This window comes from Chondrus crispus (assembly GCF_000350225.1).
Source record: "Chondrus crispus plastid complete genome, strain PCG".
NCBI classification, from domain to species: Eukaryota; Rhodophyta; class Florideophyceae; order Gigartinales; family Gigartinaceae; genus Chondrus; species Chondrus crispus.
The window spans coordinates 1-25,000 of record NC_020795.1 but is presented as its reverse complement, the minus strand read 5'-3'; the positions used below and the strand labels follow the sequence as shown (position 1 = coordinate 25,000).

Below are 25,000 nucleotides of genomic sequence, written 5' to 3'. Positions count from 1 at the left end.
TGGGTACTGTCTCAGAGAGAGACTCGGCGAAATAGAATTGTCTGTGAAGATGCGGACTACCTGCACCTGGACAGAAAGACCCTATGAAGCTTTACTGTAGCTTGGGATTGACTTTGGGTTTATTTTGCGCAGTATATGTGGGAGGCTAAGAAAGTATATTTTTGGATATACTCGAGCCATCAATGAGATACCACTCTAAGTAAACTAAAATTCTAACTTTGATAGTCGTTAACCGGCCAAAGAACATTTCCAGGTGGGCAGTTTGACTGGGGCGGTCGCCTCCTAAAAAGTAACGGAGGCGTGCAAAGGTTTCCTCAGACTGGTCGGAAATCAGTCTTCGAGTATAAAGGCATAAGGAAGCTTGACTGCAAGACCTACAAGTCGAGCAGAGACGAAAGTCGGCCTTAGTGATCCGACAGTACTGAGTGGAAAGACTGTCGCTCAACGGATAAAAGTTACTCTAGGGATAACAGGCTGATCTCCCCCAAGAGTTCACATCGACGGGGAGGTTTGGCACCTCGATGTCGGCTCATCGCATCCTGGGGCGGTAGTACGTCCCAAGGGTTGGGCTGTTCGCCCATGAAAGCGGTACGCGAGCTGGGTTCAGAACGTCGTGAGACAGTTCGGTCCATATCCGGTGCAGGCGTTAGAGTATTGAGAGGAGCTCTCCTTAGTACGAGAGGACCGGGAGAGACACACCTCTGGTGTACCAGTTATTGTGCCAACAGTAAACGCTGGGTAGCTAAGTGTGGATGTGATAACTGCTGAAAGCATCTAAGTAGGAAGCCAACCTCAAGATGAGTACTCTCACCGTCTAACGGATAAGATCACGGTAAGATTAACCGTTTGATAGGCATCAAGTGTAAGTGTAGTAATGCATGTAGCTGAGATGTACTAATAGATCGAAGACTTTACTTAAAATTGTATAATCAAATAATAAAATAATTTATGTCTTGATACTCATAGCGTAGTTGAACCACACCAATCCATATCGAACTTGGTTGTTAAACACTACAGCGGCGATGATACTTAAAGGGGAGCCTTTTGGGAAAGTAGCTCAGTATCAAGACTCTATATTATATATTTCATATCATAAATATTGCTATATATTTACGTCTATTAGCGGGTTTTGGCGTACAGTTAAAAATCTAATTATATGATTATTAAATTTCATAGATTTCTCAATAAGTTTTACTAAATGTCCGTTACCTTCATAATTCATTTGTATATATATACCATCATAATAATGTGTAATATTATAGCTTAAATGTCTTCTCCCTCTATGTTGTACTAAAATTTTTTGTCCTCCATGTTCTTTTATTAGTTTTTTATATATATTTACTAATTCTAAATTAATATTTTCTGTGACATCTGGCTTCAAAATATATATTGTTTCGTAAGTGTTTAATGTCATAATTTAATTTTTGTATTTTTATTTAATTAATTGATACTGAGTTATATTACCTATTATCTATTTGTATTCTTACTGCTTGAGATATAACAGGTATTTTTGCATACTTACCTTCAATGGATTTAGTGACAGAATAAATGATAGTAGATAAGACAAACCAAAAAAGTGTATTGCATAGCATAAAACCATACAAGCTCATACGAAATTCTATTGGTAGTGCTCTAAAAGTTGCACCTAGTAAAGAATTGATTAAAAATAAGAGAATTGATTGTAAGACATTAAAACGTATAAATGGTCTATCAGGTATCGGGCTTTTTGCTCTTACAAATAAATAATATAAAACAAAAAATATAATAAAGGCTAATGCTGGATGTGTTACGTAAAATATTACTAAAGGCATAAGTGTTTTTTTGTACACGCTCATTAATCTAAATGGATAATCTGGTAAAATTTGTTGTCCAAAATTTTGCAGTCCCTCTAGTAAAGGTAGCCAATAAGGTAGAATTGAGCCAAACCTATCTATTAATGTAATATTTTTTTTATTATAATTATTGTTTATAGATTTCATTGTTAATAAATACAGTTTATATATTAATTTAATTACTAAACTAATTATTACAGTACTAATTATAATTTTTATCCATAAAGGGAATTGATTAGGCATAATTATACTATATAATGAGTTAGAAAAGAAATATGTAGCTAAAATTGTTATATGATTCATATTAATTCTACAATAGAATGATAAGAATTTTCAAATATTATTATATTTTGAATACGCAAAATTGAAAAGATGCATAAAAAAACACAGTCTTTATCTATTGAACTATATAAACATAATACACCTTTAATATTAGCTGGAAAAAGCTTCACCTCTAGATTGATGCTTGGTACAGGTAAATATAAGAGTCTTCAAGAGGCAAAAGATAGTATTTATATTAGTGATACCTCTATTGTTACAGTTGCAATAAGGAGAGCTCAACATGCAAAGCAGTTAGGCAAAAGTAATTTAATTGATGCTTTAGACTGGGACAAAATATGGTTATTACCGAATACAGCTGGTTGTAAAACAGCTGAAGAAGCTATACGTGTAGCTATTCTAGGAAGAGAAATGGCAAAAAGACTGGGACAAGTAGATAATAATTTTGTCAAATTAGAAGTTATACCAGATCCTAAGTATTTATTACCAGATCCTATAGGTACATTAAAAGCAGCAGAGTACTTAATTAAAAGAAATTTTGCTGTTCTTCCATATATTAATGCAGATCCAATTTTAGCAAAACAATTAGAAAATATAGGTTGTGCAAGTGTTATGCCTTTAGCTTCTCCTATTGGTTCTGGTCAAGGTTTACAAAATACTATGAATTTAAATATCATTATTGAAAATGCTGAAATTCCCGTTATTGTTGATGCAGGTATTGGTACTGCAAGTGAAGCAGCTAAAGTTATGGAATTAGGTGCTTCTGCTGTATTACTCAATACAGCAGTAGCTAATGCATGTTCGCCTTGTTTAATGGCAGAATCAATGAAATTTAGTGTGTTGTCAGGTAGAATAGCTTATTTAGCAGGACGTATGCAAAAAACATATACAGCTCAATCTAGTTCACCTGTGGAAGGTATCTCATATATACAATAATTTATATTTTTGGAGGGAATGTGATTCTAATAATTGATAATTATGATAGTTTTACGCAAAATTTAGTACAGTATGTTGGCGAATTAGGATTTGATACTCATGTGAGTAGAAATGATGAAATTGATATTCATGATATTTTGCAAGTAAATCCTAGTCATGTCATTATATCACCAGGCCCAGGTGAACCTAGTAGTACTGGAATTTCTTTAGAATTAATTAAGCTTTATGCTAATAAAATTCCAATACTAGGTGTATGCTTGGGACATCAAAGTATTGCTTATGTTTATGGTGGTAAAGTTATTCAATTAAGTCAACCCGTTCATGGAAAAATTAGTGAAATTGTTCATAATAACACAGATATCTTTCATCATTTACCCAATCCTTTTTTAGCTGCTCGCTACCATAGTTTAGTAATTGATAATAAATCTTTGCCTAGTGATATAGAGGTTACTGCAAGAACACATGATGGAATTATCATGGGATGTCGTCATAAAAGTTATCCTCTATTAAGAGGAATACAGTTTCATCCGGAAAGTTTATGGACTGATCATGGAAGGTCAATAATAAGAAATTTTTTATTAATGTAATTACAAGTGTATTATATTTATTAAATAATTATATGCTTTTATTGAAAATTGATTGTAAGTTTTTATTATATATCTTAAATCTTCCTCAAAACTTAATTTTGCTCTATTAGTAGTACCAGTTACTTTTAACTCTTGTTTTATACAAAATATGCCTGATATCCATATTTGAGAATAAGATAAGTAGCTTACAGTAGCACTAATCATAAGTATAAAAAAACCAATATATACAAATTGAAGTCCAGGGTCGGCTTTAATTTGCAATCCAGTACTTGTCATGATTTCTGTAATAGTGAATAGTTGTTTATTTATTTGAATTGTTTCATTTGTGTTTATTGTATTTATTAATTCTCCATTTGAATTATATATTAAAATTGTGTTTTTCAAGTTTGTAATGATCAAAAATATTTGATCTATTGAGCTTATAGGAATATTGGTAAACCAAATACTATTATTACCTAGCTTTGTTTTATTCACTTTTTTTTGTATACTATGTTGACCGATTTTTATTCTTAAAGAATTGATTTGCCAATCTGTTTGATAAACAGTAATACCATGGAATTTTAATGGATGGTTTACAAAAATTGTTTCTTTTTTGATATTTTGTCCATAAAAATCTATTATCACAATACTTGAATAAAATTGTTTGATTGAATTGTCTGAATTGTAATCGATATAAAAGTTCTCTATTTTACCAAGTATATTAAGAGGTAAAGAGCTTTGAGTTCCAGACTTAATAGTATTCTGTATATGAAAAATTTCACCTTTAGGTACCATTTGTTGTATTGTAAAACCGCTAAAAAATCCTATCATTGAACCAGTAAGAGTTAATACTATACTTATATGTACAAAGACAGGAGCAATTCTACCTATTAACCCTTTATATGCATAAATTTGATTTTTTTTATGAAATACATAGTAATATTTCAAATTTAAAGAACATATAATATTTGCTAATGATTTGATTTTAAAAAGATCACTATATAATAAACATCTTGTTTTATCTGTATGTGGTACAAATTTCCAAGTACGTGCATTTTTTAAGCCTGGTAATTGACGAGAAAGTGTACAAGTAATTAAGCTACAAAAAAATAAAACCAGTAGAAGAATAAACCACCAAGTCGCATAGATATGATCTAATCCAAGGTTTATGATAATTTTCCAATTAATTTGTTCTGCTATCCCAGATTTAATAGGGTAATGCAGTTGATAGTAATTCATATTTTGATCTTGCTCAATAATCGTACCAATTATACTAATGGTTGATATTATTAGCAATATAATTATTGATAAATTTAAATTACTTAAGATTTTTGTTGCATACCATTTTAAATTTTTGTTTGTTATATATTTCATATCAAATGTGATTAAATTATCTTATTTACTATACTTATCTTATAGCTTAATAAATATAGAATATATTTTCTAAAAATGAGAAGATACCTATACCAAGTACAATAGAGCCACTAAATGGCATAACATAGTTCCATAATTGAGATAATTTAGTTATATTATTGTAATTATTAGTTATGCTGATCAAGATAATAATAGGTATTATATAGCCTATTATATAAAATATTATATAAATAATACTTAGCAAAAAATTGTTACTATTGTATAGCCATATTATAAGACTGGCTAAAATAGGAGTACTGCAACTACAAGAGCTTAATCCAAAAATAAATCCTAAAAAAAAGTTCGAAATATTAGCATTATTCTTTAATTTATTATGTGATAGAAAAATATAGCCAAAAAAGTTTGAATTTACAATACTTAATAAATTTAAACCTATAATAATAACTATTAAAGATGTAAAAATAGGTATATTCAATATAATTATTTTATAATAGTCATTGAGTATTATACTAACAGTCAGTATTGTTATAAGACTAGCTACTAATCCAGTAATAACCATCAATCTATAATTATCCTCTTTTTTGTTATAATTTATATATGATACTATTACAGGTATTATTGATATAAAACATGGGTTTAAGCTAGTAATTAAACCTCCTATAATTAGCAAAATGAAAGTATATGGTTTACCATTTTTGAGTTCTGAAGATAACAGCTGATAAATATTTTGTTGTATGTAATAAGCTTGTGTTTCTAGAAATGATGTAACTTGATTCATAATTATCATATTATACAGTGCTTATATAAGATATATATGATTTGACCTCCCCAGGAAGGATTTGAACCTACGACCAATCGGTTAACAGCCGATCGCTCTACCACTGAGCTACTGAGGAATTTATATAATTTAAATCATCATATCAAAAAACAGCATCTGTTGCAAGTCTTACACTTAAGAATTATAATTTTTAAATTTATCTATACAATCTAATATATACTGTACTTAATAAGAGCTTGTTTTTAGATTTAGTTAATGATAAGATGTTTTTCAGATCTTCTAAAATTAGTGAAGCGGACGTGGTGGAATTGGTAGACACGCTAGATTTAGGTTCTAGTGAGATTTTCTTGTGAGAGTTCAAGTCTCTCCGTCCGCATCTTTTTAAGTCTATAGTTAGTATAAATTTATTCATTCCATCTTTGAATAATTAATTTAATTGATCCATCTTGTAATCTTTCATTAGTAATATTTATAAATCCTTGTTTTATACTTTCCTGAATAATTACATTATATGAGTACTTCTGCTTAATCTTTTCTAAGAATTGTTCATATGGAATATTGTAATTCCATAGTTGAAAATCTGCTACGAATGAATACTCGTAACCGTCCCATATAAATTCACATAGATCTTTATTGTTTATTGTGATAATAAGGTCGAACAATTGAGTGTTAATTTTACTCTTTTCTTGCTTTTTGTGTTTGTTGTTTTCGTAATTAAAACCTAATTCTATTAACGTTTGTTTTAAGATAAATTCATTATTTATGCATGTTTTGATACGACTAAGATGTGACATATGATTAATTCTATTTTTTATATAATTATATAAATATGATATATTTTATACTATAGTTTGATTGATCATTGTATAAAGGTCAAGCATGAAAGCAGTTGACATCCAAACTTACTGAGCTTCTAATTAATTTTAGCAATAAAGACTTTACTTAACATATGTATAGTTGTAATAATATACTTAACAAGCTCAATTGAGTCTTGGGAAGTATCCTCACTTATCCTAAACAAATTTTAATTATTATGACTGCTACTTTAGAAAGACGCGAAAGCGCAAGCCTGTGGGAACGTTTCTGTGCTTGGATTACTAGTACTGAAAACCGTCTATATATTGGTTGGTTTGGTGTACTAATGATACCAACACTACTAACAGCTACATCTGTATTCATCATTGCATTCGTTGCTGCACCTCCAGTTGACATCGATGGTATCCGTGAACCAGTTGCAGGTTCTTTACTTTATGGTAATAACATCATTTCTGGTGCTATTATACCTAGTTCTGCAGCAATTGGTATTCACTTTTATCCTATTTGGGAAGCTGCATCTTTAGATGAGTGGCTATATAATGGTGGCCCATATGAACTAATTGTTCTTCACTTTATTTTAGGTGTATGTTGCTATATTGGTCGTGAATGGGAATTAAGCTACCGTTTAGGTATGCGCCCTTGGATCTCAGTTGCTTTTACAGCTCCTGTAGCAGCAGCAGCAGCAGTATTTCTTGTTTATCCAATTGGTCAAGGAAGCTTCTCTGATGGTATGCCTTTAGGCATCTCTGGTACATTCAATTTTATGCTTGTTTTCCAAGCTGAGCATAACATTCTAATGCATCCTTTCCACCAATTAGGTGTAGCAGGTGTATTTGGGGGTTCTTTATTTAGTGCTATGCATGGTTCTCTTGTAACTTCTAGTTTAATTCGTGAGACAACTGAAAACGAATCAGCTAACAATGGTTACAAGTTTGGTCAAGAAGAAGAAACTTATAATATTGTTGCAGCTCATGGTTACTTTGGACGTTTAATTTTCCAATATGCTAGTTTTAACAACTCTCGTTCGCTACATTTCTTCTTAGGTATGTGGCCTGTTGTAGGTATTTGGTTTACAGCAATGTCTGTTAGTACTATGGCTTTCAATTTAAATGGTTTCAACTTCAATCAATCAGTTGTTGATAGCCAAGGCCGTGTAATTAATACTTGGGCAGATATTTTAAACAGAGCTAATTTAGGTATGGAAGTAATGCATGAACGTAATGCACATAATTTTCCTCTAGATTTAGCGTCTGGTAACTCATTACCAGTAGCTCTAGTTGCACCAGCTGTTAATGGTTAGTATTTAATTAATATTCCTATATAAGATAAAAAAGAGAGACACTTTAAAATGTCTCTCTTTTTTATCTTTATTTGTATTAAATTATTTTTATTACATTAGAGTATAGTCTTCGAGGTATAATATAATTTTTTTGTGGATGAATAAAATTGATATTATTACTTTTATCTATACACATATAATTATTGTATTTGTAATTATTTTTCATTAAAAATATTTTGTTTTTTAATAAAATATTTTGGTTAAATTTTTTTTGAAAAAATAAAAATTTGATTTTTCTATGAATTAAGAAGTTATTTTGTTGTTTATTATTTAATCGATTATATTTATCTTCTAACTTATAATTAGATTCAAGATTTAAATATGCATGGTTTTTACCATTGAAAATTTCTTGTAAGCTTTGACCTCTTCTTCTTCTTGTTAATTCTACGAGTCCTAATTCAGATAACTGTACTATTTGCGGTTTAGCATTATCTAATTTTAGCAACTTATTAAAATATTCTAATAGCTGTAACTGATCTTTTTGAGATTCCATATCTATAAAATCAATAATAATTACCCCATTTATATTTCGTATTCTTAATTGATATGCTATTTCAATAGCTGCGTACAAATTTGTTCTTAGAATTGTTTCTTTAGAATTGTCAGACTGATTAAATGAGCCAGAATTAACATCTATAACAGTAAGAGCTTCATTATTATCAATTATTATATGTCCGCCAAATGATAGTTGCACCCTCGTTTTTAAAGCTTCTAAAATACTAGATTTAATATTAAATTGCTCTAAAATGGATTCGGATCTTTTATATAATTGTAGTTTGATATTTGTTATAGGCGTAATACATTTCCATTTGTCTAAATAGTAGCTAATTCTTTTAAAACCTTTGTTGGAATCAATAATAATTTTTTTTGTATTTTCTTCATAAAAGTCTTTCATTATTTTCGTAATTAAATCCTCTTCTTTATATATTAATGAAGGAAAATTTGATGATACGGCAATTTTCTCTATAAAGCTCCATTGTTTTTTTAAGTTTACAAGGTCTTCTAAAATAATATTTGCTGATATTCCTTGAGCAGATGCTCTAATTAAAATACCCATATTTGCTGGTTTTAGTAAAATAGCTAAAGATTCGAGATATATTCTGTCATTCTTATCATGAATTTTATGTGAAACAGATATGTTGTTACAAAAAGGCATTAGTACTAAGTATCTACTAGATAGATTAATGTTAGCGGTTAATCTAGGTCCTTTGTGAAGAGTTGGTTCTTTGATAACTTGAACTACGATGACTTGATTAATAGATAGTATATCTGTGATATGATTTGCATGTCTGTGTTTTTTAAGACGTTTGATATCACTAATATGTATAAAGCCGCTCTTACCACTTTTACCTAGCTTTATAAAAGCTGCATTTATACTAGAAAAAATTTTTTGTACAATACCAATATATATATCATTAACTTGATAAGAGTTATTAATAATAATAATTTCTTGTATTTTGTTGTTCTGTACAATAGCTGCTATATTATTAAAACGAGAAATTATGATTTTTTTTACCATTTCCAAAATATAGCTTAAAGTGAATAAGAGAAATGTATTTTTTAAAATAATTGATATACAAAATTTTTATTATAAAATAGTTAAGAATAATGCTTAACTTCAGATCATAGCATTATTCTTATGTTGAATATACACTAATTTTTTTATTTTTTTTATTAGTTCTTTCAAATTTGACCACTCCGTCTGCTATAGCAAATAAAGTATAATCTTTTCCTTGTTTAACATTGTTGCCAGCTTTAAATTCACTACCTCGTTGACGTACTAATATTTGACCTACTCTAACTATATGGCCTCCATATTTTTTGATACCTAATCTTTTAGAATTAGAATCACGTCCATTCTTAGTACTTCCACTACCTTTTTTATGTGCCATAAATTTATTCCTTACATTAATATAAATATAATTAAATTGGTATGTCTTCTATTAAAAGCCTTGTTAATTTTTGCCTGTGTCCTTGCTTAGATCGAGAATTTTTTTTAGGCTTCATTTTGAAGACAGTAACTTTTTTTCCCTTTATATGTTTTAAAATTTTTGCTTTTATTTGTATTGATTTTATACAAGGATTTCCAATTTTTATATTTCCTTGTGTATTCATTAATAATACTCTATTTAAGAGTACAATATCTCCAGGTTCCCCTTTAATGTAATTTAGGTCATAAAATTTGCCTGCTTCAATCCATATTTGTCTACCGCCGGCATCAATAATTGCATATTTCATAGTTGTATTTTTTAATTTTAGAAAGTCTCGTAATAATTATGATATTTCTAGTATGTCTTATTAACTATACTATGTTTTTACTTATATTTAATTTCAATAGAATCTCTTTTATTGTATTTAGTTGAAAAACAAGACACTTTTATTCCTTGATAGTTATTACTTGTAAAATAATTGCCATCTAAAATATATCCATCTGGCAATAAAAATTTAAAGCCTTTTTTAAGTTTTCCGTATAAAGGGCCTTCTACTAGATTGAAGTTTTTAGCTTCATCTAATTTAAATTTACCATATTTTTCTTTACTTATTACAATAAATTCAAATTTTGATTGGTTTATAAGAGTATATACTTGATATGTCTGGCTATTTATAGTTAGTCCTGTTTTTAAAATATGTAAGTATAAACTATAATGAAAATTTGTCTGTGAATATTTTTTTCCTAATTCTAAATATTTTTTTAGATTTTTAGGACAGTAGATATGTAGAGCTTTATTTCTTCGAATTAAGCTCAGACTTGACAATAAACCTAATAAGCCAGATATATTTTCGTTGTTTAAGTCAGTTATAATAATCTTAGAAATTTGGTTCATTTTAATTTTTTCATGTGCAAGTGTGTGTTGACACCCTTGATGGCAATTAAATATCCAAATTTCGTTTATATATTTAAAGTCAAATACGAAGCTTGATTTATTATGTCTTGTATGTGGGTGTAGACGATTTAAGTTAATAATTTGCATCCTTCATATTATTCATATTATAATTTCAAAAGAAATAATATTCAGGATTAATATAAACATAGTATATATTAATTTTAATTAATATTACTCTTTGTGTATATAAAGCTATTAGATTTTCCTGTTAAAACTGATTTACCTAGGGAAAGAGCTTTTTGAGCATTAATATAACATTTGCGTTTCCATTGAGCTTTTCTTGAATTGGATTTGGATTTGGATGTGCGTTTTTTAGGAACAGCCATGTTATTTTATTGATAATGAATTATTAAGAATTACTTTATAATATTTATAAAATGATTTAAATGTATACAGTAATTATGTAACTAAGAGAATATATTATAGTTTAATTGATAACTTATATTCTCTATTATATAACTAATAAGATATTAAGTATAATAATAATTGTTTTTGATTAAGAGTTACATGCTACGAAATTGTTGTAAAGCAACTCTACCAATGTTGTATAAAGCCCAAGAACCTGCTGCTAATACTGGAGTTAGTACTATTAGTAGCCTGATATCGATATCCATATATTTTGACTCCTTCAATAATTAAGAATAATTAAATAGATAAATTATATTATAATATTAATAAGCTTTTTAATATCATTGCTTATTATGATATTGTATTAATAGTATATTACCATACGCAGCTATTGTATGAAAAATTTCAATGTTTATATATTAAAGTATGTCATATATATTAAGACTTATATTCACAAAATCTCGATATAAATTAACAAATTAAAGCTTATTTATTATTTATAAAATATTTATATGAGAGATTTGCCTTTTACTTTAGATCAATTAAGAATTTTAAAAGCTATTATCAAAGAAGGAAGTTTTAAAAAGGCAGCCGATAGCTTATATGTTTCACAGCCAGCAATCAGTCTACAAATTCAAAATTTAGAAAAACAATTAAATATACCTTTGTTTGAAAGGACAAATAAAAAAGCTACTTTAACAGAAGCAGGAAGTTTATTGTTAAGGTATGGAGGTAGAATTTTAGCATTGTGTGAAGAAACATGCCGTGCATTAGATGATGTACAAAATTTGCAAGGAGGTACTTTAGTTATTGGAGCAAGTCAAACAACAGGTACTTACTTAATGCCAAGATTAATTGGCTTGTTTAGACAAAGATACCCACGAGTTAATGTACAATTACAAGTCCATTCTACAAGATTAATTTCTTGGAGTGTAGCTAATGGACAAGTAGATCTAGCTGTTATTGGTGGAGAAGTTCCGAGTGAACTAAAAGAGATTTTACAAGTAACATCATATGCAGAAGATGAACTTGCTTTAATTTTACCAACGTCACATAATTTTTCTAAATTATCAGATATTCAAAAAGAAGATTTATACCGTTTACGTTTTATTGCTCTAGATACTCAGTCTACAATTAGAAAAGTAATTGATAAAGTTCTTAATCAACATGATATAGATAGTAGTAGATTTAAAATAGAGATGGAGCTTAATTCAATAGAAGCTATTAAGAATGCAGTACAATCAGGTTTAGGCGCTGCATTTGTATCTGTATCTGCAATTGCTAAAGAGCTTGAGCTAGGTATACTACATTGGGCAAGAATTGAAAATGTTACAATTAAAAGAATGTTATCAATAATTGTAAATCCTAATCGATATAAATCAAAAGCAGCTGAAACTTTTAGTCAAGAAATTTTGACTCTATTTGTAACGCCATCTTCAGATAAAATATTTATGGAAAATTAAGTCTGTATAACAGACCTATATTATTGCTATATTAATTATTTAATGGTTTATTTCCATATCGAATGATTCGGCTGTAAAATTGCCGATAGCTACAAAACCTATTCTGAGTTTAAGCCATTGAATAAATTGTTGATCAAGAGAAATTATTGCAGCAGATGGATTAATTAATTGTGTTTTGATTGATTTAAACTCAGATCTATTGATGAAGTGAGGGTTGGTTACTAGCCAAAAATCTATATCTTTATTGATGTTCTTATAGTAGTTTGTTCTTTCACGTAAAATTTCTTCTATTGGTTCTTCTCGGAGTAGAAAATTTTGACTTGCTACTGCAAAATAGTAATTAGGCATATTGTTTCACAACCAATTATTTTGATAAGTATAGGTACAAAAATTTAGTATACATGATTATTTATAATTCTATTCAGGAAAATAAATTTTGGTTTAGTTTTTTATATTTATTTATTCAATGAATATTACATTAATTAAATTGATATCAATTACTTTATGCACAATTTATAATATCTACCTAACCTTCTTATTAAGACAGATAAAAAATTAGAAATTGAATGATAAAGTACTGGCCAAATAAACAAGGAATTGATTTAAATAATGAGGTAGCTTATCTATTTTTTAGTACAAGACAAAAATTTTCCTATAATTTAGTAAATAAAGCAAATGATATTTTGTATATAGATTTATTAGATAATAAGAATAGAGATAAACTATTTTGTGTTGTTTTACTAGAATTAGAAATTCTGCTTTTAGATATTACTGAATTAGATTTGAGTGTAAAAAATATTAAAATATTAAATTATAAAATTTTATATGATCTTATTAAAAAATCGTTGAAACATTTTATCTCTCAAATGAATTCAATTACATATATTTCATTAGAAAATAAGGATTCTAATTACTTACAAGTGATTTTATCGGAACATAAATTATTATTAGAAAATTTATTAATTTATTTAGTATTTGGTTCTTCATATATTGACTATAATATGTTTGTTTTTGATAATATTAATACACCGAAGCAGCATGTTTCTATTTTATTAGAAAATCTTATTATTCAAATTAGTGATTTAGTAATTTTTACTATTTTTGAGGGACTGAAATCGTTATCTCAAATATCGTCTTTCCTTAAAAATAACAAGCTATGTAATAGTTCATATGTTACTATTAGATCAATAGCATGTTTTCGTAATAATTTAATCCTACAAAACTTAAAACATCTGTATTTTAGTCAACCTAAAGCAGTGTATAGTTCACGTTACAAGGTTTGGCTAATAAGCTCGAATGGTTTGGTTTCAAAATATATTTCTATTGTTAGGTTAGATGATTTATCAAGTTTGTTACCAATTCAATCTTTATTTGTTTTTTTTATTGAGATACAAGATGTACTTATTCCTTATACAGAAAAGCTACTATTGATTTTAAGTAAAGTGACTATATATATATTAATTAATGTTTTGGCGAATAGTATTATATTTTGTATACGTGCCCTAGTCTCAAACTTATATCGTTTACATGGATAATTTATTTTACAAAATTATCTTACCATTAATATTAATGTAAATAGGAATAAAGATAAGGTAAATAGATATGGAGTCTCAAAATTTATTATATAAAGTTATTTATAATTGTTCTCATATAATAAAGTTAGTATAATTATGACATTAAATATCTTACGTTTTATTCATGAATAAACCAAACAAAAATAATTTTAAAATAGTTGATAGAATTATTAAACTACAGAATTGTGCTTCTACAAAGCAACAATTGCAATTAGTACAACAAATCAGTCTGAGTTATGCTACAGGGGAGGAAGAGTTGTTAGAGTTATTAATTCAACGCCGAATTATACAAAAAATAGATCTTTCTTCTTTAGATAGTGTATTGTTTGAAATTTTATCTACATCAACTTCAGAAAAAATTCAATATTCTTTATCTAATTATTTTTCTAATGGTATTGTTCAATTAAAATCTTCACTAAATGTGGATTATCAGCCATTACAAAATTTATTAATGGCATATGATTATAAAGAAGCAGATAAATTAACACAGCTACAATTATGTAAATTAGCGGGTTTAGATCGAAATTCTACAAGGAATTGGTTATATTTTACAGATATTGCACTATTACCATCAGATGATCTTTTAACGATAGATTTATTATGGCGCATGTATTCACGAGATAAATTTGGTTTTTCGCAACAGAGAAAGATCTGGCTTAAGAATAGTGCTGACTGGGAAAAATTTTGGCGACAAATTGGATGGATTGATCAAGGTGTTGCTCGTCGCTATCCAGATGAATTTACTTGGGATATCGATGCACCACACGGTCATTTGCCATTATTTAATCAGTTAAGAGGAGTACAGGTTATATCAGCTTTATTCAATCATATTGCTTGGCATATATAAAAATATGTTACTTATATTTTATGAGCTTTATTAAGTGAAAAAAATGATTAAATAAATAATCCGAATCATGCGGTCCGGGACTTGCTTCTGGATGATACTGAACAGAAAATATAGGTTTATTTTTGTGTAATATGCCTGCAACGGTACAGTCGTTCAAATTAAAATGTGTAATTGCTAACAAGTCTGAAATTGAAGAATTAATTCTAACAGCAAAACCGTGGTTTTGACTTGTAATTTCGGCTTTTTGATGAATACCTGCCGGATGATTCAAACCTCTATGACCAAATTTTAATTTAAATGTTTTTCCTCCTAATGCTAAACTTAATATTTGATGCCCCATGCAAATACCAAAGATAGGTATATGTACAGCTTCTATCAATATTTTAAGATTGTTTATTGAGTTAATCATGGATGATGGATCACCGGGACCATTAGACAAAAGGATACCATCTGGATTTAATATTTTAATGTCACTATATGTACTATTTGCTGGTACTACGTTAATATTGCATCCATAGTCTGCTAATCTTGATAAAATATTATACTTTACCCCAAAATCTATAACTACGATATTTATTGATTCTTTGTGCAGGTTGTGTTTTTTGTGATTAATGTAAGCATATGTTTTGTATCTGACATGCATCATATTTGCTTTATACGAGATATCTGTTGTTACTAAGTTCGATAAATTTCTTCCTTGCATTGAAGGAGATTGATTAAGAATATGGTTTAGATGATTTATATCTAAAATTTTATTCGAAATACAGCCATTCATTACACCATTCTTGCGCAGATGTTTAGTAAGTGCTCTAGTATCTATACCAAAAATATGAGGTATTTTATATTCTAAAATATATTCTATAAAAGATTGATTTTTTCTCCAATTACTAGCTTGATAAGATATGTTTTTTGCAATTATTCCTTTGACATGTATTTGATTTGATTCATTGTCTTCATGATTTACGCCAGTATTGCCAATTTCCGGATAAGTAAATGTAATAATTTGTTGTGAATAACTTGGGTCAGTAATAATTTCTTGGTAACCTGTCATGCCGGTATTAAATACAATTTCTCCTATTGATAAGCAGGAATTTATATAAGACCAACCATGATACAATGTACCATCTTCTAGAAAAAGAACTGTTTGATATGAAGGATAAGTCATAATTTGTGTGTATTTTGAACAATGATACTTCTTGTCAATATGAAGATTGAGAAACGAAATAGATAGTTGTAAAAAAAAACTATCTATTTAATAAATTATAAATAATCTGTAATGTTTATGCTATTTATAAAAATGTAATGATTAGTTTAGCTACCAACCTTGTTCAGATTGATTTAATACATAATTAGCAACATTTTCAATTTCATCATCGGCTAAACGTCCTCCAAATGCAGGCATAGAATTTTTGCCATTATTCACCTGCTTGGTTATAGCTGAAATACTATTCATACCATTCTCAGCTAATATATCCTTCTGTAAAGTTTTGTCGGGCATTATTACATTCTTTCCACCAGCATGACAAGCTGCACAGTTTGCTGAAAAAACTTGTTCTCCAGCTTCTAAATCGGCTGCAAGTATAGAGTGTGCACCTGTAAATATGATGCTAAAAATCAATAATATCGTAGATATAAGTTTCATTAATTTATTTTCCTTGTATAGATCAGATAATATTAGTATATATATTTTTTTATATCATACCAGTATTTTATATTTTTATAGTATATAAAGCTTGTATAAATTTTCTGTAAATTTCTATTCTATTTTATCAAATATTATTAGTAGTAAATTTTTCCCCCTCCCCATTTTTCAGCTACTATCTTAGGTTGTATTAATATATGTCCTGCAATTGCAAATAGATCATCATCAGTTAAGTTACGCATTTTTGGAAAAATTTCTGCACTTTTAATGCTTGGATGTAATTCTGCAATAGATGTTGCACCATCATAGCTAGTTGGGTCTTTCATGTAGTTAATTAATGAACTGATATTATCACGTGCTGGTGTAGCTAAGCTTAGAGATTCTAATTCTAGACCAATATTAGGGTTAGTTTTAGTAATACCTCCATTATGGCATTGTGCACATGAATTATTAAATAATCTTTTTCCTCTTTTGACTTGTTCTCGTGTTAATATAATGGTTTTTCCAGATTCTTCTAATTGTACTGTTCTTGTAATTTCATCTAATTCTATAGCTTGTACAGGTTTTAATAATATTCCAAATATTAAACTTGTGATAGCAAAAGATCGCCAAATATTGTTGATTAGCATAATTATATCTAATATATTATTTGTATTAGTATTGATAATAGTAAATTAATAAAAAATTATTTGTAGGCTATACAATTTATAGTACAAAATCATCTTTTATAATTACTTATTAAAGGTAATTTTATATAGTATGTTATATCTTTAATAATGATATACAAAATTAAGTAGTTCACAATCATTATTGTAGTTTGACTTTTCTGTCAAATATTTTTAGTCAAATTTTCTTAATATTATATATTTTTTAATTAATCTCACTTAATTTATAAATATTAACTAATTTTTGGGATTATAGTAAAAAGATAAAATTTGGTATAGCATATCTCTTAATTTTGTTCTTGGAATAATTAAATCTATAAAACCATGTTGAAATAAATACTCTGAAGTTTGAAAATTGTCAGGTAAATCTTCTCTTATTGTTTGTTCTATAACTCTTCTACCTGCAAATGCAATAAGTGCATTTGGTTCAGCAATAATTAAATCACCCAACATAGCAAAACTTGCAGTTACTCCACCAGTTGTTGGAGAAGTTAGAATAGGTAAATAAACAAGTCCTTGTTGTTGATGCTTATGCAGAGCTGATGATATTTTTGCCATTTGCATTAGACTGAGCATACCTTCTTGCATTCTTGCTCCTCCAGAAGCACATAAAATTATAACAGGTATATTTAAACGAGTTGCTGTTTCTATAAGTCTTGTTAATTTTTCTCCTACAACTGAACCCATGCTACCACCCATAAAACGGAAATCCATTATACCAAAGGCTACAGAAATTCCTTTAATCGTACCGGTCCCTGTTTGTACAGCATCTAGTAAACCTGTTTTCATTTTCATATCTTGCAATCTCTTACCGTAAAGTTTTTGGTCACAAAAGCCTAAAGGATCTGTAGATGCAAGATTACTGTTGATAGATTTCCAGCTAGTTTGATCAAGGATTTGTTCAATTCGATCATAGCTAGAAGTTTGAAAATGATGTTTGCACTGAGGACAAACTTTATGATTCTTATTTAAAGTTTTAAAATACATGAGCAGGCCACATTGATCACATTTTATCCATAATCCTTCAGGTACTGTTAACTGTATTTGTTTGATATTCTTTTTTATAGATTTACTGCGTTTAGTAATTAACCATTCAGATAAAGACATATTGTTTGAGATATATGTTAAATTACTTTATTTTTGATATTAGATACAAAAAATTAAGGAAGTAACAGAGTAATATTGATACATTAATCTTAATTATTCTGTTCTCCTTGATAACATTATTATTAGTTTCTTAATGTTTTATCTTTTTGACTTACGAGTAATAATGCTAGAGTAATGGGTACGACAACTATTAGTGCACCTAAAATTAAACTGTTTAAAAAGCTAGATAAAGATGAAGTCATACTTTATTGTCCCTGTATATTAATGTTAAAAAATAGATATAATATAAAAAATTGAAAAGTCAATATAAATATAGTATATAATTTTATTTTTTATTGTCTCATAATATACTTATAATAATATATATATTATTATAAGTATTTTTTATTCTTACTAACATTTCCATTTAATAACTGTTGTACCCCATGTTAAGCCTGCACCAAAACCAGCAATTACTATAATATCATTATACTTTATTTGTTTTTTAGCTAATGCTTCATCTAATGCGAGTGGTATAGAGGCTGCTGATGTATTACCATATTTATCAAGATTGTAAATCAATTTGCTATAATCAATACCTAGTCTATCAGCAACAGCATATAATATCCTTTTATTCGCTTGATGCAATAAAAGCCAGTTTATCTCATCTTTAGATATATTTAATGAATTTAAACATTGTGCTATACTTGTAGGCACTTTAGAGACAGCAAATTTATACACTTCTTGCCCATTCATCGTAATATATTGAAATCTACCTTGAAACAGATTTAAAGATTTATGATTATCTAGATGGTAACTATGTGTTTGATATGGTATCGATAATTGATTTGATTTATTTCCATTAGTATTTAATTGAAAGCCTAATACACCATTTTCTTCTTCTGAACAAGCTTGTATTATAGCTGCACCAGCAGCATCACCAAATAATATGCATGTGCTACGATCAGACCAATCTGTCCACTTAGACAAAGCATCAGCTCCTACTACTAATATATTCTTATAGCTTTTATTTTGTATAAATTGAGTGGCAGTAACAATTCCTAACACAAAACCTGAACATGCAGCAGTAAGATCAAATGCTACTGCCTTGCTTGCTCCAATTTTTGCTTGAAGTTGTCCAGCACTTCCAAAAAGATCGTCAGGGCTTGAAGTTGCTAATATAATTAAGTCAATTTCAAGTGGATTCATAGAAATTTTTTCTAATGCTCTTTTTGATGCTAATGATGCAAGATCTATAATGGATTCATTCTGACCAGTTAAAATTCTTCTTTCTTCTATGCCTGTTCGAGTAACGATCCATTCATTTGATGTTTCGACTATTTTACTTAAATGTTCGTTATTTATACATACATCTGGAATAGCAGAGCCTGTAGCAAGAATACGAGCTCCTTGTAGAATTGATGATATCATATCACTTTCAAAATTTAGTTCAATTATAAAAATTAATATTATTCATTAAATATTAAAAATAAACAGCTAGTATTTTTTATTTTTTGTATAGCAAATGAATAAACAATATATTTTATCTGTTAAATTGATTTAATTATGTTTTATATATTATATTGATCTCAATATGCTTTTGAATTTAGTTTATATGAAATATAAACTAGAAAAACCCAGAAAATACACTTTTGTAATTTAGCTTAATTGCTGCTACTTTCCAGTCCTGACAAATTTCAGCTATTACACATGTAATTTTCTGAGTGTAAGACTATTATATCATTAGATTTATCCTGAAGCAACTATTGTATTGTTTTGTATTTTTGATATTTACTGTGACATTCCTTGTATTAAAAAATCAAAATAAGGAGATACCATTTGTCGATTACTTTCATTTTTAACAAGTATCTCTAATGTTGCTTCTTTAAGACACTTTATAGCATCTATCATACCCAAAATAGGTACTCCTAAAGAATTATACATCTCTCTAACACCAACGACTCCTATTTTTTCAATAGATGTTTTGTCACCAGCTAAAATACCATAAGTAATTAATCTTAGGTACCATCCATAATCTCGTAAACATAAAGATCTTTTGGTTGCTCCTTCAGCATTACCACCAGGCGCAATATATTCGGGATGAATTTGAAAGATGGTTTTACTTGCTTTTTGTATAATTTCTTTTTCCTTGTCTCTTAGTATACAGCTAATCTTGATTCTTTTTTCACCGGTGTTTAAATAGTTTTGTATAGATTCTAATTCTCCAATACTTGGATACCTTAATTCATTATCTGCTTCAATAATAATTTGACTAATTAAACTCATAATTTTCTATATAATATTTATTTCTTATATAGGTTTTATGTTAGCAAAAAAAAACAAAATTAACAAAAAAACAAACTTACAGAATATATAGCTTGTCTAGATAAATTTGATAATTGTTTATAATTTATGAATACAGCTTGATCTTAAATTTAAAATGAAAAGAAAAGAATATCCGGAAAAAAGCGATTAATTTCGATAATAAAACCAGCAGTAAATGTGATCCAAATAGCTCCTACTACAGGAATAGTTGATAAATATGTAAGTAAATTGTTGTTCATTAAATAGGTTCCTTTTATATTATATTTAACGTGGAGATATAGTAATATCTTCATTATTCGCTAATAATTGACCACTAGTAAATTCTTGTATAGCAGCTAATGGCCAAGTGAAGCCTGATACTGAAAATTTAAGAGCTAATGGAACATCAACGATAATTTCTTTTTCTGTAGGTTTTTTTGTTTTAGAGATAGCTTGTAAATATCCTCTACCAACCCATCCAATCCAACCTGTAATATATATAAATAATAGGCCTGGAAAGACAAATTCTCCAGCATGATTCCATCTTCCATCAGTAATTAAGTGTGGCAGACCATCTGTCCCGCATAATACGCCAGATTTACTATATTTATTGAATCTTATCTTTGTTTTATTGATTTGTTCTTTAAGAGCTAATGCTGGTGGTGTTGATGCATCATATTTTGCAAGACGGTTTTCTAACTTATTCACGCTATTTTTTAATCTTTTTGAAAAGGCAGTTGAGTCTTTGCATGGAGTTAGTCCTGCAATATCTGCTAAAGATTGTTGAGTGTTAATAGATACACAGAGTAGTAGTGTACATAATAATGCCAATATTTTTTTTCTATTCATATATTTATTCTGTTTAATTCAACAAAAGCAATAATTTATAATATAACAAAAAGTTACGTAAAGACTAATAAATAAAAATTTATTTATATTAATAGACAATAATATAAAGATATTGTTTTTTGTATATATAGTAACATTTATTGAAAGTATAAAAAATAATCCAGAAAGATGGACCTATGTTTTAACAATTGTAATACTATTAGTATGTCTTAATGAAATTTATAATAATATGGCTTTTTGGAAAAAATTTTTTAAAAATATAAATATGTTTAATCAAGATAAGAATTCTATTAATATAAAAAAAGAATATTTAGCAGAAGATCTCATACTAATTAAGCATTTAGAAAATCAAGGTAATCATAATGATATATATATTAGTACAGGTAAAAATATTAATTTATATGAGTTAGAGCAATTATGTGACTCGGTAGGATGGGTACGTAGACCTTTAAAAAAAGTGAAGTTAGCTATAGATCATAGTTTTGTTACAATCTGTGTATTTTATAAAAACAATAAGAGTAAAAAATTAATAGGTTTTGCAAGAGCAACTTCAGATACAGTTTTTAATGCTACTATCTGGGATGTTGTAATTCATCCTAATTTTCAAGGTAAAGGTTTAGGTAAAGCTTTAATGGATCAAATTGTAATACAGTTAAGATATTCAGATATTAGCACCATTACTTTATTTGCAGATCCTCATGTTGTGAGTTTTTATCGTAGAATAGGTTTTATTACAGATCCTGATGGTATAAAAGGTATGTTTTGGTATCCACGTTGATTTTTATGATGACTAGACAATAAATAGTTTATTGAGTATTATATATTTATATGTTTGCGGGATATAGCGCAGCTTGGTAGCGCGCCTGCTTTGGGAGCAGGATGTCGCAGGTTCAAATCCTGCTATCCCGATAATTCTTATTCTTTAGAGTACTTACTAATTTTTTGATTCGTACGATTTTTCTCTAATTGCATAATTTCTTTATATATCTCATCGGCATTTTTGTAATCATTTAATATTTGATATATTTGACCTAGATTATATAATGCTGATTTATCTTTAGGTTCTTGTTGAATAGCTTTTTTATAGTAATACTTTGACAAATTATAAGCTTTTATTTGAGTATAGCAAAAGCCTATATTGTTATATAATTGTTCAATTCTTGTATTTTCTTGATTTATACCAGATTCTAAAATTAATATAGAAGAGATCCATTGATGTTGTTTTATATAAATTTGAGATAAGATTAGAGTATTATAAGGATTTATTTGATTATTACTATCCTTATTTAATATTGTAATACTTATATACAATTGTTTATATAATTTGTATATTGCACTTGTTATTAATAAACAAATAGGTAATAAAAAAGTTATTAAACAGATTAAATATATTGTTAGCACTATGTTATTATAAGAGATAGATTATATAATTATAACATATATATTCTAATTATAAGTTTTTACTAAAATATTATTTTATTACATATTGTATAATGACTAAAGGTACTAATCGTAAAAAAATACGTAAAGCGGGGTTCCGCGCTCGTATGAAAACTGTAAGTGGAAGAAGAATTATAAAAGCAAGACGTAGAAAGAAAAGAAAAAGGATTGGACTGTAAAAATATAGATTTGAGTTTATTTCACAAATAATATGGCTATTCAGATGTCGCTAAATTTGATAGATAAAAAAAATTTAAGTATTATAAATATTTATGTATTTTGAGGATAAATTAAAACTTTTATTGTCATCACGCCATTTTTTAATCTATATTTTTACTAATGAAGAAGAAAGATTAGAAAACACAGTTAATAAAATAGCTAAAAATGAATATCCAAGTAATGTATACTATTGGGATTTTATTGATGGTTTCCAAAATAATCCTAATTATGCAGAAAAATCAAGAAGAAATCCATTGCAGGCTCTTCATTTAGTTGAAAGCCTAGATACTTCTATACCTTCTATTTTTATATTTAAAGATTTTCATGTATTTATAAATGATACTAGTATTATACGAAAAATTAAAAACTTGTTTAGAAAATTAAAAAATTCTAAGATACATATCTTAATTACTTCTTCAGAAATTCAGGTACCACAGCTATTAAGAGATATTATAACGGTTGTAGAATTTCCATTACCTAACGAAGAAGAAATAGCTATTGAATTAGAACGTATATTTAGTGTAATGAAAACAGTTCCTTATGTAAAAATTGAAGATTTGGCTATAGCATATAAAGGGATGTCCATAGAACTCATTCGTAGATCAATTACTAAACTTATTTTTGCTAGTAAATCTAATAAAAAAATAATGGAAATAGTCTCAAAAGAAAAGCAGCAATTGATACGTCAGACTGATCTCTTAGATTTTTATCCAGTTAGTAATTCTTTAGATGATATAGGTGGTTTATTTTATTTAAAACAATGGTTAAAAAAAAGATCAAATGCTTTTTCAAAACAAGCACAAACCTATGGCTTGCCAGCACCAAAAGGTATTTTATTAGTAGGTATTCAAGGTACGGGTAAGTCTTTAAGTGCAAAAGCTATATCAAATCAGTGGAATATACCATTACTAAAGTTAGATGTTGGAAAAATATTTGGTGGAATAGTTGGTGAATCAGAAAATAGAATGAGAAAGGTTATTAAAATAGCAGAAAATTTAGCACCTTGTGTGTTATGGATTGATGAAATAGACAAAGCTTTTAGTCGTACTAATTATAGTACTGATAGTGGTACAACTAATCGAGTGTTGAGCTCTTTTTTAACATGGCTATCGGAAAAAACAAAGCAAGTCTTTATTGTAGCAACAGCTAATCATATATTACATCTTCCTACTGAAATGTTGAGAAAAGGTAGATTTGACGAAATTTTTTTTCTAGATCTGCCAAATTATAAAGAGAGATGTAATATATTTCAAATACATTTAATTAAAATTAGGCCACTAACTTGGAGTAATTATGATATCCAATCTCTAAGTGAATTAACACAGAGTTTTTCAGGAGCAGAAATTAGGCAGTCAATAATAGAAGCTATGCATAATGCATTTTATGAAAAAAGAGATTTTTGTACAGAAGATATAATTGATGTAATACATGAATTTATACCTTTAGCGTTTACTGATAATACTAATATTTCGTATTTGCAGGAATGGGCTAAATCAGGCAAAGTTAGATTGGCTTCTAAGTAATCTTATCTCTAAAATAATTGTAAGTTGGCAATTATATGTGATGAGTACATTATCTATTTTTGTTATTGATATTATGTAAATGTAATAAAATATCTCGTAATATTATATAAGTCTATACAGTAGTTCATTATATTGAAGATAATTCTACATGCTAGTATCTATATTAATTTACAGAAAAGATTTGTATTGGTGTATAATATTTATGTGAATATTTGTTAATTAAAGGAATATAGTT

The 25,000-nt window shown here is 27.9% G+C and overlaps 31 protein-coding genes and 6 non-coding genes across 37 annotated transcripts in view; 13 read left to right on the top strand and 24 right to left on the bottom strand. All coding sequences in view use genetic code 11, as the record gives it.

The window, feature by feature from the left end:
- The window catches only part of rrl, a 2,887-nt gene extending 1,965 nt beyond the window's left edge, over positions 1–922 (top strand). The window contains exon 1 of the ribosomal RNA in view: positions 1–922. This exon is cut by the window's left edge and continues 1,965 nt beyond it. This is a non-coding gene — a ribosomal RNA (23S large subunit ribosomal RNA).
- Positions 923–949: 27 nt separating this feature from the next.
- rrf lies at positions 950–1,073 on the top strand. The gene has a single exon. It is a non-coding gene; the product is annotated as a 5S subunit ribosomal RNA (ribosomal RNA).
- Positions 1,074–1,102: 29 nt separating this feature from the next.
- rps6 (30S ribosomal protein S6) lies at positions 1,103–1,414 on the bottom strand. Its single transcript has one exon. The coding sequence runs from the start codon at positions 1,412–1,414 to the stop codon at positions 1,103–1,105; it is 312 nt and encodes a 103-aa protein (YP_007627320.1).
- A 46-nt stretch (positions 1,415–1,460) lies between these two features.
- Positions 1,461–2,075, bottom strand: ycf60 (conserved hypothetical plastid protein). Its single transcript has one exon. The coding sequence runs from the start codon at positions 2,073–2,075 to the stop codon at positions 1,461–1,463; it is 615 nt and encodes a 204-aa protein (YP_007627319.1).
- Positions 2,076–2,204: 129 nt separating this feature from the next.
- Positions 2,205–3,047, top strand: thiG (thiamin biosynthesis protein G). Its single transcript has one exon. The coding sequence runs from the start codon at positions 2,205–2,207 to the stop codon at positions 3,045–3,047; it is 843 nt and encodes a 280-aa protein (YP_007627318.1).
- A 20-nt stretch (positions 3,048–3,067) lies between these two features.
- On the top strand, positions 3,068–3,634 carry trpG (anthranilate synthase component II). The gene has a single exon. The coding sequence runs from the start codon at positions 3,068–3,070 to the stop codon at positions 3,632–3,634; it is 567 nt and encodes a 188-aa protein (YP_007627317.1).
- ccs1 (c-type cytochrome biogenesis protein) lies at positions 3,635–4,987 on the bottom strand. The gene has a single exon. The coding sequence runs from the start codon at positions 4,985–4,987 to the stop codon at positions 3,635–3,637; it is 1,353 nt and encodes a 450-aa protein (YP_007627316.1).
- A 46-nt stretch (positions 4,988–5,033) lies between these two features.
- On the bottom strand, positions 5,034–5,774 carry ccdA (cytochrome c biogenesis protein transmembrane region). Its single transcript has one exon. It carries the CDS (start codon positions 5,772–5,774, stop codon positions 5,034–5,036), a length of 741 nt encoding a protein of 246 aa, YP_007627315.1.
- Positions 5,775–5,808: 34 nt separating this feature from the next.
- trnN(gtt) lies at positions 5,809–5,883 on the bottom strand. The gene has a single exon. It is a non-coding gene; the product is annotated as a tRNA-Asn (tRNA).
- A 175-nt stretch (positions 5,884–6,058) lies between these two features.
- trnL(tag) lies at positions 6,059–6,144 on the top strand. Its single transcript has one exon. It is a non-coding gene; the product is annotated as a tRNA-Leu (tRNA).
- Positions 6,145–6,169: 25 nt separating this feature from the next.
- Positions 6,170–6,559, bottom strand: ycf35 (conserved hypothetical plastid protein). The gene has a single exon. The coding sequence runs from the start codon at positions 6,557–6,559 to the stop codon at positions 6,170–6,172; it is 390 nt and encodes a 129-aa protein (YP_007627314.1).
- A 239-nt stretch (positions 6,560–6,798) lies between these two features.
- On the top strand, positions 6,799–7,881 carry psbA (photosystem II D1 core protein). Its single transcript has one exon. The coding sequence runs from the start codon at positions 6,799–6,801 to the stop codon at positions 7,879–7,881; it is 1,083 nt and encodes a 360-aa protein (YP_007627313.1).
- A 76-nt stretch (positions 7,882–7,957) lies between these two features.
- rne (ribonuclease E) lies at positions 7,958–9,439 on the bottom strand. The gene has a single exon. The coding sequence runs from the start codon at positions 9,437–9,439 to the stop codon at positions 7,958–7,960; it is 1,482 nt and encodes a 493-aa protein (YP_007627312.1).
- A 118-nt stretch (positions 9,440–9,557) lies between these two features.
- Positions 9,558–9,812, bottom strand: rpl27 (50S ribosomal protein L27). The gene has a single exon. It carries the CDS (start codon positions 9,810–9,812, stop codon positions 9,558–9,560), a length of 255 nt encoding a protein of 84 aa, YP_007627311.1.
- Positions 9,813–9,843: 31 nt separating this feature from the next.
- Positions 9,844–10,158, bottom strand: rpl21 (50S ribosomal protein L21). Its single transcript has one exon. The coding sequence runs from the start codon at positions 10,156–10,158 to the stop codon at positions 9,844–9,846; it is 315 nt and encodes a 104-aa protein (YP_007627310.1).
- A 77-nt stretch (positions 10,159–10,235) lies between these two features.
- Positions 10,236–10,892, bottom strand: ycf56 (conserved hypothetical plastid protein). Its single transcript has one exon. The coding sequence runs from the start codon at positions 10,890–10,892 to the stop codon at positions 10,236–10,238; it is 657 nt and encodes a 218-aa protein (YP_007627309.1).
- Positions 10,893–10,966: 74 nt separating this feature from the next.
- On the bottom strand, positions 10,967–11,131 carry rpl32 (50S ribosomal protein L32). Its single transcript has one exon. It carries the CDS (start codon positions 11,129–11,131, stop codon positions 10,967–10,969), a length of 165 nt encoding a protein of 54 aa, YP_007627308.1.
- Positions 11,132–11,308: 177 nt separating this feature from the next.
- Positions 11,309–11,419, bottom strand: psbY (photosystem II protein Y). The gene has a single exon. The coding sequence runs from the start codon at positions 11,417–11,419 to the stop codon at positions 11,309–11,311; it is 111 nt and encodes a 36-aa protein (YP_007627307.1).
- A 246-nt stretch (positions 11,420–11,665) lies between these two features.
- Positions 11,666–12,616, top strand: rbcR (lysR transcriptional regulator). The gene has a single exon. The coding sequence runs from the start codon at positions 11,666–11,668 to the stop codon at positions 12,614–12,616; it is 951 nt and encodes a 316-aa protein (YP_007627306.1).
- Positions 12,617–12,655: 39 nt separating this feature from the next.
- On the bottom strand, positions 12,656–12,964 carry ycf54 (conserved hypothetical plastid protein). The gene has a single exon. It carries the CDS (start codon positions 12,962–12,964, stop codon positions 12,656–12,658), a length of 309 nt encoding a protein of 102 aa, YP_007627305.1.
- Positions 12,965–13,182: 218 nt separating this feature from the next.
- On the top strand, positions 13,183–14,151 carry ycf55 (conserved hypothetical plastid protein). The gene has a single exon. The coding sequence runs from the start codon at positions 13,183–13,185 to the stop codon at positions 14,149–14,151; it is 969 nt and encodes a 322-aa protein (YP_007627304.1).
- Positions 14,152–14,314: 163 nt separating this feature from the next.
- Positions 14,315–15,037, top strand: ycf53 (conserved hypothetical plastid protein). The gene has a single exon. The coding sequence runs from the start codon at positions 14,315–14,317 to the stop codon at positions 15,035–15,037; it is 723 nt and encodes a 240-aa protein (YP_007627303.1).
- A 7-nt stretch (positions 15,038–15,044) lies between these two features.
- On the bottom strand, positions 15,045–16,202 carry carA (carbamoyl phosphate synthase small subunit). Its single transcript has one exon. It carries the CDS (start codon positions 16,200–16,202, stop codon positions 15,045–15,047), a length of 1,158 nt encoding a protein of 385 aa, YP_007627302.1.
- Positions 16,203–16,352: 150 nt separating this feature from the next.
- Positions 16,353–16,679, bottom strand: petJ (cytochrome c553). Its single transcript has one exon. The coding sequence runs from the start codon at positions 16,677–16,679 to the stop codon at positions 16,353–16,355; it is 327 nt and encodes a 108-aa protein (YP_007627301.1).
- A 137-nt stretch (positions 16,680–16,816) lies between these two features.
- Positions 16,817–17,308, bottom strand: psbV (cytochrome c550). The gene has a single exon. The coding sequence runs from the start codon at positions 17,306–17,308 to the stop codon at positions 16,817–16,819; it is 492 nt and encodes a 163-aa protein (YP_007627300.1).
- Positions 17,309–17,581: 273 nt separating this feature from the next.
- Positions 17,582–18,451, bottom strand: accD (acetyl-CoA carboxylase carboxytransferase beta subunit). The gene has a single exon. The coding sequence runs from the start codon at positions 18,449–18,451 to the stop codon at positions 17,582–17,584; it is 870 nt and encodes a 289-aa protein (YP_007627299.1).
- A 122-nt stretch (positions 18,452–18,573) lies between these two features.
- psbX (photosystem II PsbX protein) lies at positions 18,574–18,693 on the bottom strand. Its single transcript has one exon. It carries the CDS (start codon positions 18,691–18,693, stop codon positions 18,574–18,576), a length of 120 nt encoding a protein of 39 aa, YP_007627298.1.
- A 151-nt stretch (positions 18,694–18,844) lies between these two features.
- Positions 18,845–19,861, bottom strand: fabH (beta-ketoacyl-ACP synthase III). Its single transcript has one exon. It carries the CDS (start codon positions 19,859–19,861, stop codon positions 18,845–18,847), a length of 1,017 nt encoding a protein of 338 aa, YP_007627297.1.
- A 201-nt stretch (positions 19,862–20,062) lies between these two features.
- Positions 20,063–20,156, bottom strand: ffs. The gene has a single exon. It is a non-coding gene; the product is annotated as a signal recognition particle RNA component (transcript).
- A 65-nt stretch (positions 20,157–20,221) lies between these two features.
- Positions 20,222–20,716, bottom strand: apcD (allophycocyanin gamma chain). Its single transcript has one exon. It carries the CDS (start codon positions 20,714–20,716, stop codon positions 20,222–20,224), a length of 495 nt encoding a protein of 164 aa, YP_007627296.1.
- Positions 20,717–20,865: 149 nt separating this feature from the next.
- psaJ (photosystem I subunit IX) lies at positions 20,866–20,994 on the bottom strand. The gene has a single exon. The coding sequence runs from the start codon at positions 20,992–20,994 to the stop codon at positions 20,866–20,868; it is 129 nt and encodes a 42-aa protein (YP_007627295.1).
- Positions 20,995–21,019: 25 nt separating this feature from the next.
- On the bottom strand, positions 21,020–21,583 carry psaF (photosystem I subunit III). The gene has a single exon. It carries the CDS (start codon positions 21,581–21,583, stop codon positions 21,020–21,022), a length of 564 nt encoding a protein of 187 aa, YP_007627294.1.
- A 229-nt stretch (positions 21,584–21,812) lies between these two features.
- Positions 21,813–22,361, top strand: ycf52 (GCN5-like N-acetyltransferase). Its single transcript has one exon. The coding sequence runs from the start codon at positions 21,813–21,815 to the stop codon at positions 22,359–22,361; it is 549 nt and encodes a 182-aa protein (YP_007627293.1).
- Positions 22,362–22,418: 57 nt separating this feature from the next.
- On the top strand, positions 22,419–22,495 carry trnP(tgg). Its single transcript has one exon. It is a non-coding gene; the product is annotated as a tRNA-Pro (tRNA).
- A 3-nt stretch (positions 22,496–22,498) lies between these two features.
- On the bottom strand, positions 22,499–22,984 carry ycf37 (conserved hypothetical plastid protein). Its single transcript has one exon. It carries the CDS (start codon positions 22,982–22,984, stop codon positions 22,499–22,501), a length of 486 nt encoding a protein of 161 aa, YP_007627292.1.
- A 92-nt stretch (positions 22,985–23,076) lies between these two features.
- Positions 23,077–23,202, top strand: rpl34 (50S ribosomal protein L34). The gene has a single exon. The coding sequence runs from the start codon at positions 23,077–23,079 to the stop codon at positions 23,200–23,202; it is 126 nt and encodes a 41-aa protein (YP_007627291.1).
- A 93-nt stretch (positions 23,203–23,295) lies between these two features.
- On the top strand, positions 23,296–24,765 carry ycf46 (ATPase, AAA family). Its single transcript has one exon. It carries the CDS (start codon positions 23,296–23,298, stop codon positions 24,763–24,765), a length of 1,470 nt encoding a protein of 489 aa, YP_007627290.1.
- The last annotated feature ends 235 nt before the right edge of the window (positions 24,766–25,000 follow it).